This window comes from Nicotiana tomentosiformis, chromosome 1, assembly GCF_000390325.3.
Source record: "Nicotiana tomentosiformis chromosome 1, ASM39032v3, whole genome shotgun sequence".
Lineage (NCBI taxonomy): Eukaryota > Viridiplantae > Streptophyta > Magnoliopsida > Solanales > Solanaceae > Nicotiana > Nicotiana tomentosiformis.
In genome coordinates, this window is record NC_090812.1 from 34,339,796 (window position 1) to 34,350,370 (window position 10,575).

General features: G+C 33.9%; 1 protein-coding gene across 1 annotated transcript; it reads left to right on the forward strand.

Annotated features, from left to right (window-relative positions):
- The first annotated feature begins 3,556 nt into the window (after positions 1-3,556).
- On the forward strand, positions 3,557-7,658 carry LOC104092208 (probable serine/threonine-protein kinase PBL7). Its single transcript, XM_009597746.4, has 6 exons — positions 3,557-4,054; positions 4,641-4,885; positions 5,865-6,253; positions 6,531-6,663; positions 6,910-6,999; positions 7,090-7,658. The coding sequence occupies exons 1-6, from the start codon at positions 3,736-3,738 to the stop codon at positions 7,246-7,248; spliced, it is 1,335 nt and encodes a 444-aa protein (XP_009596041.1). The 5' UTR covers positions 3,557-3,735; the 3' UTR covers positions 7,249-7,658.
- The last annotated feature ends 2,917 nt before the right edge of the window (positions 7,659-10,575 follow it).

The window sequence follows — 10,575 nt, forward strand, 5'->3', positions numbered from 1 at the left end:
CAGGAAGAAAGTAGTATAATCGCCTTAGTGAATATTTATTAAAGGAAGGTTATATAAATGATGTCATTTGTTCATGTGCTTTTATAAAGAAAACAACATCGGAATTTGTTGTATTTGCCGTATATGTTGATGACATAAATCTTATTAGAACTCCTACAGAACTCCAAAAGGCAATTGATTATTTAAAGAAGGAATTCGAGATGAAAGATCTCGGAAAGACAAAATTATGTCTTGGTTTGCAAATTGAACATTTGGCAAACAGAATTTTTGTTCATCAATCTGCCTACATATAAAAGGTATTAAAACGGTTTTACATAGATGAAGCACATCCATTAAGTACTCCGATAGTTGTTCGATCACTTGATGCGAATAAGGATCCGTTCCGACCTCAAGAAAAGAATGAAGAGCTTCTTGGTCCTGAAGTACCATATCTTAGTGCAATTGGTGCACTAATGTATCTTGCCAACACTACAAGGACTGACATAACTTTTTCAGTTAATGTCTTAGCAATATATAACTCTGCTCCTACAAGAGGACATTGGAATGGAATTAAACACATATTGCGGTATCTAAAAGATACTACTGATATGGGCTTATTTTATGGCAATGATTGCAATCCCGATCTTGTTGGTTATGCCGATGCTGGATATTTATCTGACCCGCACAAGGCTCGATCTCAAACAGGCTATGTGTTTACATGTGGAGGCACTGCCATATCTTGGCGATCAACTAAGCAATCAATCGTGGTTACTTCTTCTAATCATGCTGAGATAATTGCTATTCATGAAGCAAGTCGAGAATGTATTTGGTTGAGGTCTATAATACATCTTATTCGAGATAAATATGGTTTGAAGTGTGATAAACTACCCACAATTTTGTATGAAGACAATGCAGCATGCATAACCCAATTGAATGGAGGATTCATAAAAAGGAGATAGGACAAAGCGCATTTCACCGAAGTTATTTTTTACACATGATCTTCAAAAGAATGGTGATATCAATGTGCAATAGATTCGTTTAAGTGATAATATGGCTGATTTGTTCACCAAACCTCTACCGACGTTAACCTTCAAGAAACTAGTGTACAAAATTGGAATGCAAAGGCTCAAGGATATGAATTGATGCTCTCATCAGGGGGAGTTAATACGCGTTGTACTCTTTTTTCTTTACAAGATTTTATCCCAGTGGGTTTTCCTTGCAAGATTTTTAATGAGGCAACCAAAAAGCGTATTTCTAAACATGTGTACTCTTTTTTCCTCACTAAGATTTTTTTTCCTAATAAGGTTTTAACGAGGCACATTATCTATGGACATCCAAGGGGGAGTGTTATAAGAAATATCAAATTATGGTGGATGTCTACTCTTCCTCCATGATCTTCATCTCAAATGCTTAATGACATATTTTCTTCACTTTTCATGTCTATATAAAGACCCTGTAATAGATTGAAAAATACACACAATTGAAGAAAAAATAAGAATCTCTTCTCTCTTTCTCTCTATATCTCTTAGCTTATTTTTTCTTGTTCTATATTGTTAATTTGAGTTATATTTCATAACATGTTTAATATTTATTTATGCCTCTCACTCTCACCACATGAGCTTAAAATGTGCTATTTATTTACACTTCAAACATAACTAGGGGAGTTATAGGACTCTCGTAAAATGGCAAAATCATTCAACGTCGTGGGGGTAATTATGTGTTATATCTAAGTTGCTCCACAGTTTGTTTGAGGTTTAAATTAATATTCACACTATGTTACGTGGGAATTCATATAAATAATGGTTTTCCCGTTCAACAATCAAATCATAATCAATCACCCTACACCAATCGTTTCATTCACGGCATTATAATTAAATCATAACTAATCACCATTCACCACACAACAATCGTTTCGTTGTTAAGCTCATACTATCAGAGTGACGGTCCTAGTTCTATGACACGTAATTAGTATATTAACCAATACTATTCCTTGCTCTTCTTCATAGATGCAATTAAAAGAAACACGAAAAAAAGAACTTATCCTCTCTCTCTTTCTCTCTGAAACAAAATATCTCCTTCTCATTGATTCAAAATATTTTTCTAGTGTAGTTTTGACTTATAAGTCCAGATAAAGCAGGGAAGAGTAAGATTTGGACAAACAGAAACTTGGGTAAATAGGGAAAGAATTGGTTGGCATAGAAAAGAAAATTGAACCCTTTGAGAGGTAACCATCACATGCATCTCAAACTCAATGGCAATTACAGAGAATACTATCTTTCAACAAGCTTTTTATACTCAACTACTGATATAGACTCATCAAGTTCAATTAATGAGTAATTTAAAAGGCTATAAATCTGGAAACATTTGGGAAAAATGAGTTTTTTCACTAAAAGAACGAAAAGAGGAATTAATTAGTATTGGTCCTACCTGAGCCGAATCTATATGCAACTTTGTACCAGAAAAAAGTTGTAAAGTGCTATTCCATACATGAAACTTTTTGAGTCACAGGTTTTGGGTTTCCATGCATATTCCTACAACTGTTGAGAGGTTGGTTTAATTAGAGAGAAAGACATTCCAAATGGGATAAGTACAACCTACATATCCACATGGATTCTGATATTCTGGTGTATGGTAGTTAGATATGTATCATATTGAAGAAGTGTCACTCTCTATTTTTCTGTAAGATTAAGAAATGGGTATGAAATTCTCCACATTAGTCGATCATTCAGACCCTTTGATTGGGCAAGTAAACGTTAAGTTGCTGAATTGTAACCATTCACTAAAATATGAAAATAAATAGGTCCTGTGAATCCCTAAAAAGGTTGCCCTGAAATCCAGGGCATATTTTGACCTAAAATGAACACTAATTGCGGATCCATAGCTTATCATAATGGCGATATAACTTTTTTTTAAGTATTGCCAAGTCAACATGCAATTTAGGATATCCATCACCCTATCCCATAGGTAAAATATTACTTATGTCAATCTATTCAACAATTTTTTTGCTTTGATATTTGGTAGATGGAAGTCATTACCACTGGCTAGACTAATCAGGACTCGCACCAAATAGGCCTACTAAGATTCGGCGGTCGCAAGGGCATCATGAAATTCAATACAAATTTGTCATTGCTTATAAAGATGTGCTAATATTTTAACTATTTCTTGAAGACATTTACAAGTATACATGGAGTTTTTGTCGAAGTTTTCGGGTGTGCCTCAGTCTCCGACTAAAAGTGGTTAACTACCTCTCCCTATCAAAAGGTTCTCCATTTCTAGGATTCGATATATTTGATTAAGAATGAACATCTAAACCTTCCCACCACATCCCGAGTAGCTGTACAAGGGAGATGACAGAATATGGGCAGACAGCAAGTTGATAATCAGCAAATTATTAGAACCCCAAGACTTGAAAAAGAGTGCAAAGAAGTTCCAAAAAGGTGTTTCTCTGAAAGCAAGACAAAGACTAGACCTCTATATAATAACAAAGGAAGGGACAGAATGAAGTACAGAAAAACCATTATGTTATGAGTGTTGAGTCATGTGGCTATATATGTAGGGCAATATGACCTCCTATGAAGGGAAATTTGCAGCATTAATCATCTTCATCATGTGGTTCTAAGGACAACATCATGATATAGAAATCCAATACCAAATTCCTTTCTTTCATATTGCAGCCTCATAATTCTTTCCTTACACCAAAAAACCTCCATTTTCTCTTTCTTTCTTGTTTCTTCTTTGTTCTTTCTTTCTGTGATAATGGAAGATAACAACTCTGGAATTGCAACAAGCCCAGTTGGATGGAAGGGTAACCATAGCCATAGCCATCATCATTTGGAATCACAAAGTCATAAAATCCACCAACATAATGACATTCTCCCTTCTACATCTATTCTCTTGATAATAATTCCCATTATAATTATCATCTTGCTTATTGCAATATCTCTTCTCATTGTAATGCTTAAGCGCATAAAATCTGCCAAAGACAATAGGATTAGTTCAAAAAGCAGAAGTGTTATCAACAACAGCAATTGTATGTTCATTGCTCATAGCACCATTAACATCCATTCCAGTCCAGGTAATGAAGAAGAACTCTCAGTTCAAAATTTTCTATTTCTCCTTTTCCTCTTATTAATGAGGATTTAAGAACATCTACATCTTCAAGTGAGCATATTAACACGCTGGAAAATGACTAACTTCTTCAAGTACACATATTTACATACTGCCAAATGTTTCAAGATCTAAGTATCAACCCAAAGTACAAATGTGACGCCCTAGGCGAATCCCACATCTATAAAACACGTAAGAGATACTGGGTATATAAATAAACATGCCTTAGGCCTTACTAACGCATTTTAAGGCCGTGCAGGCTTGGAGCCCAAAGCGGACAATATTACTACTAGTGGACCGGTTGTTACAACATATACAAATGCATTTATGAGCATTGATCAAATATGGAATACCCCTCCACCCACCCACACCCACAAAAAAATTGTTTTTTCGGGTACATGACAATGTCATGAACCAAACAATGATTTTCGAGTAAATCTTTATGATAAGCATTAGTGATAGTGTTGTAAAAGTGGCAAATAACCTGTTAGTATATACTAACAGTGTCAAAATCTTGTATATAATTGAAATCCATATGACAATGTGATTGACAGAAGTAAAGGGTGGATGTCTGCATGGAGGAAGTTCAGGGCGAATGCCACAACCTAAATTGAGAGGAGTTCAAGTATTCACTTACAAAGAGCTGGAGATGTCCACAGACAAATTTAGTGAGGCAAATGTCATTGGGAATGGAGGTTATGGTGTGGTCTACAAAGGAATCCTCACTGATGGGACTGTGGCTGCAATTAAAGTTTTGCAGAGGGAAGGCAAACAATGGGAACGTTCATTTAGATTAGAGGTCTGTGACTTCATTTATTACCTCTTCTTTCCCTTTTCTTCATCCATTGCAATCTTTTCTTCTGTTTTTGTCTTTCATTCTTTCAAAGAATAATGTACATGTTTCTTTCTATTTGTTTGGTATTCATTTATTTGGTTATCGCTTTATTGCTTATTGTTACTACTTCTTCTTTTTATCTTTATTTTAGTAGAGGGTCTATCGAAATTAAACAGAAGTTTACGTACACATTACTCTTTCAAACCTCACTTTTGAAATTATACTGGGCTTGTTTGTTATAATTGTTGTTGTTGTTGGTATTTTATTTATTTATTTATTTATTCATTGTACTTTGTGGGGTGGGTTTGGGGTTGCAAAGAATTCTTAATAATCAGCATTCTTGGTGCAACCACTAATTAACAAGATCATTTGGAGAGAGTAGATTTTTCTGGGGTGTTGACTTTAGCGTGTGCTATATCTTAAAACAAATGGTGTAGATTCAAAGTTGTCTTTGAAGATCACTTTTTGTTTTTCATTCCAAAAGTGTTGACTTATTCCTTCTTTATTTTTAAATCTTTTATCCCTCAAAAAGAGCACAGAAAAAGGCCCTAGGATAAGATGCACCCTCATACACACATGTGATGGTACTTTGGCAGCTTTCGGTGTAATTAAAGCATTTCAGGAATGTCAAGCCATCAGAACCATGTTTCTCAGAGCCACTGTCTGTCACATGTAAATGATTCATATGATTGCAATACTGTAGAAAAAAATACAAGTTGAAATTTTATTAAGTGTATATTAGTTACAAAAATGAATATGTAGATTATAAAAAAAGGATTACCACTTTAGTTTCCTAATTTATGTCTCTTCAAATTTTGTTTTTATTTTATATAATATTGGATCAAGTCAGGCTTAAATGTCACAACAAGGACATTTGAGATTGAGTAGTAGTTGTTATTTATGGTGCCTCAATTTTGATTACTCTGTTATGTGTTTTTGGCAGGTGGATTTAATGAGTCGCTTACACTCTCCTTACTTGGTTGAACTTCTTGGTTACTGCGCAGACCAACAACACAGGCTCCTAATTTTTGACTATATGCCCAATGGTTCACTGCGGCAACATCTCCACATTCCACATAAACAATCCAAGAATTCATTAAACTGGGGAATTAGGTTGAGAATAGCCCTTGATTGTGCTAAAGCCTTGGAATACCTGCATGAGGACACAACCCCATCAGTCATCCACAGAGATTTCAAGTGCAGTAATGTTTTACTTGATCAAAATTTTAGAGCTAAGGTCTCTGATTTTGGTTTAGCAAAAATTGGTTCAGACAAAATTAACGGTCTAATCTCAACGCGAGTATTAGGGACCACAGGATATTTGGCCCCAGAGTGAGTATAGTACATCAATCATCTGTCCATTACATCTCCCCTTATCATAAACCATGCTCAATGAATGTGAAAATTACAACACAATCTTGCACATGGGGAGGCTTCAGTTCCTATCTTAGCACATTGTCACTTTCTGTATTTTCCCAAAATCTAAATCCAATATGTGGTCCTCTGTATAGCTAATGTTTGAAGACTGATTAGTTGTTCCAACTTACAGCTAACGTTTTTCGACATAAGACTAACTTGTGACCATTAACCAACTCAATTCTTGAAACAGGTATGCTTCAACAGGCAAACTTACAACAAAATCAGATGTATACAGCTATGGTGTGGTGCTTCTAGAGCTATTGACAGGCCGTGTACCAATCGATACAAGGCGACCTCCTGGAGAACATGTGCTTGTCTCATGGGTCAGTAAATAATATTACTCCCTTTGTTCCATTTTGTACGACACTCTTATCTTTTTTGTCCTTTCCAAAACGAATGACCCTTACCTAAGCATTTGTACGACTATTACTAAATTCACTTCTGATGAGTTTTCAGATTAACATACAATTAAAACTATTGCTAAGAAAGTATGTTTTTACCAATAAACTATCATAAAGTTGGCGTGAGAAATCAGAGAATGCTTAAATCCATTTCCTCTGTTATTTTAGGCTCTTCCAAGATTGACAAACAGAGAAAAAGTAGTTGAAATGGTAGATCCAAATTTAGAAGGCCAGTACACCAAGAAGGATCTAATACAGGTGAAGTTAACATTGTATGTTGTGTAGTACTACATATGAAACCATATTCTAATGATTTTGTTCTCTTCTGCTAATGTGCTTGTAAAGCAGGTAGCAGCTATTGCAGCAATGTGTGTGCAAACAGAAGCAGATTATCGTCCATTAATGACGGACGTTGTTCAATCCTTAATACCTCTTGTCAAGACTTATTCTTCTGCATGTCCTTCCAATTCCTTCAGATGCAACCAGACCGTGAGTCCGAGGTCTTAGGAGCTATTCAGAATCTGAAGACGTTCCCAACATTCTACTTCTATTCCATTTCAACAAAGTAATTTGATCAAATGGACAATGACAATCTGTGACATATTTCTGCAACACCGCAAAAGACATGGCTTATGTACTTAAATAGTGACACCCTAAATTATTACTATTCATCAACAATTTTTGTACTATTATTCTACCATATAATAATCCCTATATTATTATTCACATGTAACAATTTCTGCATTAAAGATCCTGGATAACTAATCCGTGAACCCCTGAAGATAGGCAATTATCTTGCATAGTCTCTTATTATTCATTCTTTAAACTATTTTTCAATTATGTTTAATGTATAGGCAAGGAGAAGACAAAACAACATATATATGGGTCAGAAATCTTAAAGTTGTTAATTATTACTCCATCCGTTTCAATTTATGTGTTTTGCTTCTCTTTTAAGTATGTTTCAAAAAAAAAAATATCTCTTTCTATATTTAGTAACTCTTTTAACTCTAACTTTACACATGATAAAACTAAAGGGTATTTTGGTACATTACAAACATTTTTAGTTTTAAGATAATAAATTTAAAATTTGATATTTTCTTATTTTTTAAAATTCTATGCCCAATCAAACTAAAACAAATAAATTGAGTACTACTTGCTACTCGACAGTGTAGCACAAGTACGGATAGCAGCTAATGTGACAATCATGAGACTGTTCTTATGAAAGCAAGCAAATGTAAACAGTTTATAAGGACGAATGCAGATTGATCACAGCTAGAGAAAAAAGTAAGGGGCAGAATATACAAACAAACAGAAAGAACATAGACTCCATGTGAGGTGATGGTTTGTAACTAGTAACAACCATTTGGTACTAAGGAAACATTTGTATTTAAGTGAAAGGTGGGTAACAAACTACAACTGGATTTACCTCTTATAGCACAGGCAAGGAGAATAAAGGAAAAGAGATTACTCCATCATGTAGCACTATATCCAATGTTCCCTGTGTCATTAATTTTGAAATTAATTAAATCAGACTACATTATTGCTTTTATTAAAATTATAACGTACAACAAGTGCTGTGAATTTGTAATTTTTCCTAATTTCAAACTATTCAAGATATTATAATTTTAAAATATTATCAAAATTCACTTAGTGACTTTGGACATATTCAAAATGCTAGTGACAAACATTTTTAGATAAAGGGAGAAGTAAATTATGAACACATATAGTTTTTACGTTATAGCACAACATATAGAATCGCACTGGTACAGTACTACTTTAAAGAGAAACCTCTAATTGGCAAATTATTGGAATATTTTGCAGGTTATATATGCAGGCATCTAGCTAGATCTAGCCCTATTGTTCAATGCAAAATTTGAAGAGATAATTAACATATTCCCCCTTCATCTCACAGGTGAGTGACATTAGAAAGTATGTCTTTATTGAGTGCGAAAAAAAGAAAGAAAAGTATAAAATGTAGCAAGTAGAATAAAGTGGCTCAATAATTGTACAAGGTACAAATACCTTTTTTCATCCACAGAAAATCTAAGCCACTATTATAGTGCTCTCCTTATATTTTTTATTTTGATATGTTAGAGAATACAATTATATCGGACATAGTTGCATAAATTTCATCCTTGCTTTTAGCAACCGCTATTGTATCATTATTGGGAATAGCATAGACAATGCATTGATTTGCTTCTTACTGGAAAATACTCCAGATAATGAAAGATTCTTATGACTTTAGCTACATATGATGTTGGCACCTTCCAATACCAAAGCACAAAGATGTTTGTGCCTTCTTCAATCCATTCATTACTCAAATGAAGATGTTGTCGGTACACAAATTAAAGCATCTCGCATTCACGTAAATTTCGAAAAAGGGTTGCATCTGAAAGGGTGTGATGTAGATAGCCTATCTTAATACAAATATTAGTGGCTGGTTTCATGGCTTGAACCCATGAGTTCATACAGAAATAACTTTACCCTTACTCCTAGGGGTGGAGCCAGCATTCTGGCTACGGGTTCGATGAACCCAGTAACTTTGGTTCAAATCATATATTTGTCTTGAAAAATTCATTAATTAGTTATAAATTAATAATTAAAACTCATAAGCTTGAAATTCTAGTTCCGCTTTTGCTTACTCCAAGCTTCCCTTCAAAATAAAGATGTTGCTAAATAAATATGTTATCATCTTCTTCAAAATATTCTCTTTGGATTTTGAGTTCAAATAGGACGGAGAAGTGTTACTTTCTAGGAGATCGTGTTTAGAGGAATTGAGCTGAATAGGTGAATGTGAATCCTTTCTCTATTTTTCCTTTAGGTTGTTTTGTTGATATTGACCGATACATGCTTTTTTAGGCTAAGGGATAAGAGAAATCAAAGAGTTAAATAGTGGTCCACTTTGTGACCACAGATTTTCTCTTCTTTTTTCCTTTTCTTTGTCTCTCGCAGACAAAGTTTATCTTCATTACACCTTTTCGCTGTAATTCTTTTGCTTTGGATATACTCGTTTTTGTGAAATAACCATATTGCATAACTTTTCTCTGGTAGTTGCTAATATTATCTCAGCATTTAAAAGAAAGAAAAAATTGTCACCGAAAAGAATCAAATTCGTTGCGTTGTCTTCTACATGATAAACCTATAATAACGAAAGATGTTTGTATAGAAGCTCTTTCAAGAAAGCACTTCAAAGGACCTAAAATCAAAGTTTAGGAATCTCAATTTTTATGGGCCAGTGGACATAGATACTGTATATATATCTTGACCCAATATTCTTGCAAAGTTTGATCGGTCAATATCGTTAATTAATGAGAAATTTTCAGAAATCACTATGTTTTAGTGATTATTAGCTTGTTATAGCTACCATTTATTAAATTACTTTCTATAGCTATGTTTTCAGTTGTTATAGGCTGTATTTAATGTATTTTGGGAGTCCAGCTAAGCATAGAATGTATTCGACTGTATTCGCGAGCTGTATTCGTGAATACAGTAACAGAATTTGCGGAAAAAAAGGTGTTCGGCTGTTTAAAAACGGTAAGTGAATCAATTAACGTGATAGACTCCTAATATAACTCAACAAACTCAATTATAACACATAAAATTTGAATTTCCAGTTATAGAAAAGATTCTCAACTGAAAAACACCCAAAAATAGAGCAATCTTTAGAGATTTAATCCATCCTTTCTTTTTTTTAGTGGTATCTTTACTAAAATATTTTTTAGTGGTATCTTTACAAATAGATTTATATATTGAAATTATATAATTACATTGAATACAGTTAAATACATAAAAATACATTGAATACATGAAGTATAGCAGGTCATCTATAGTGCA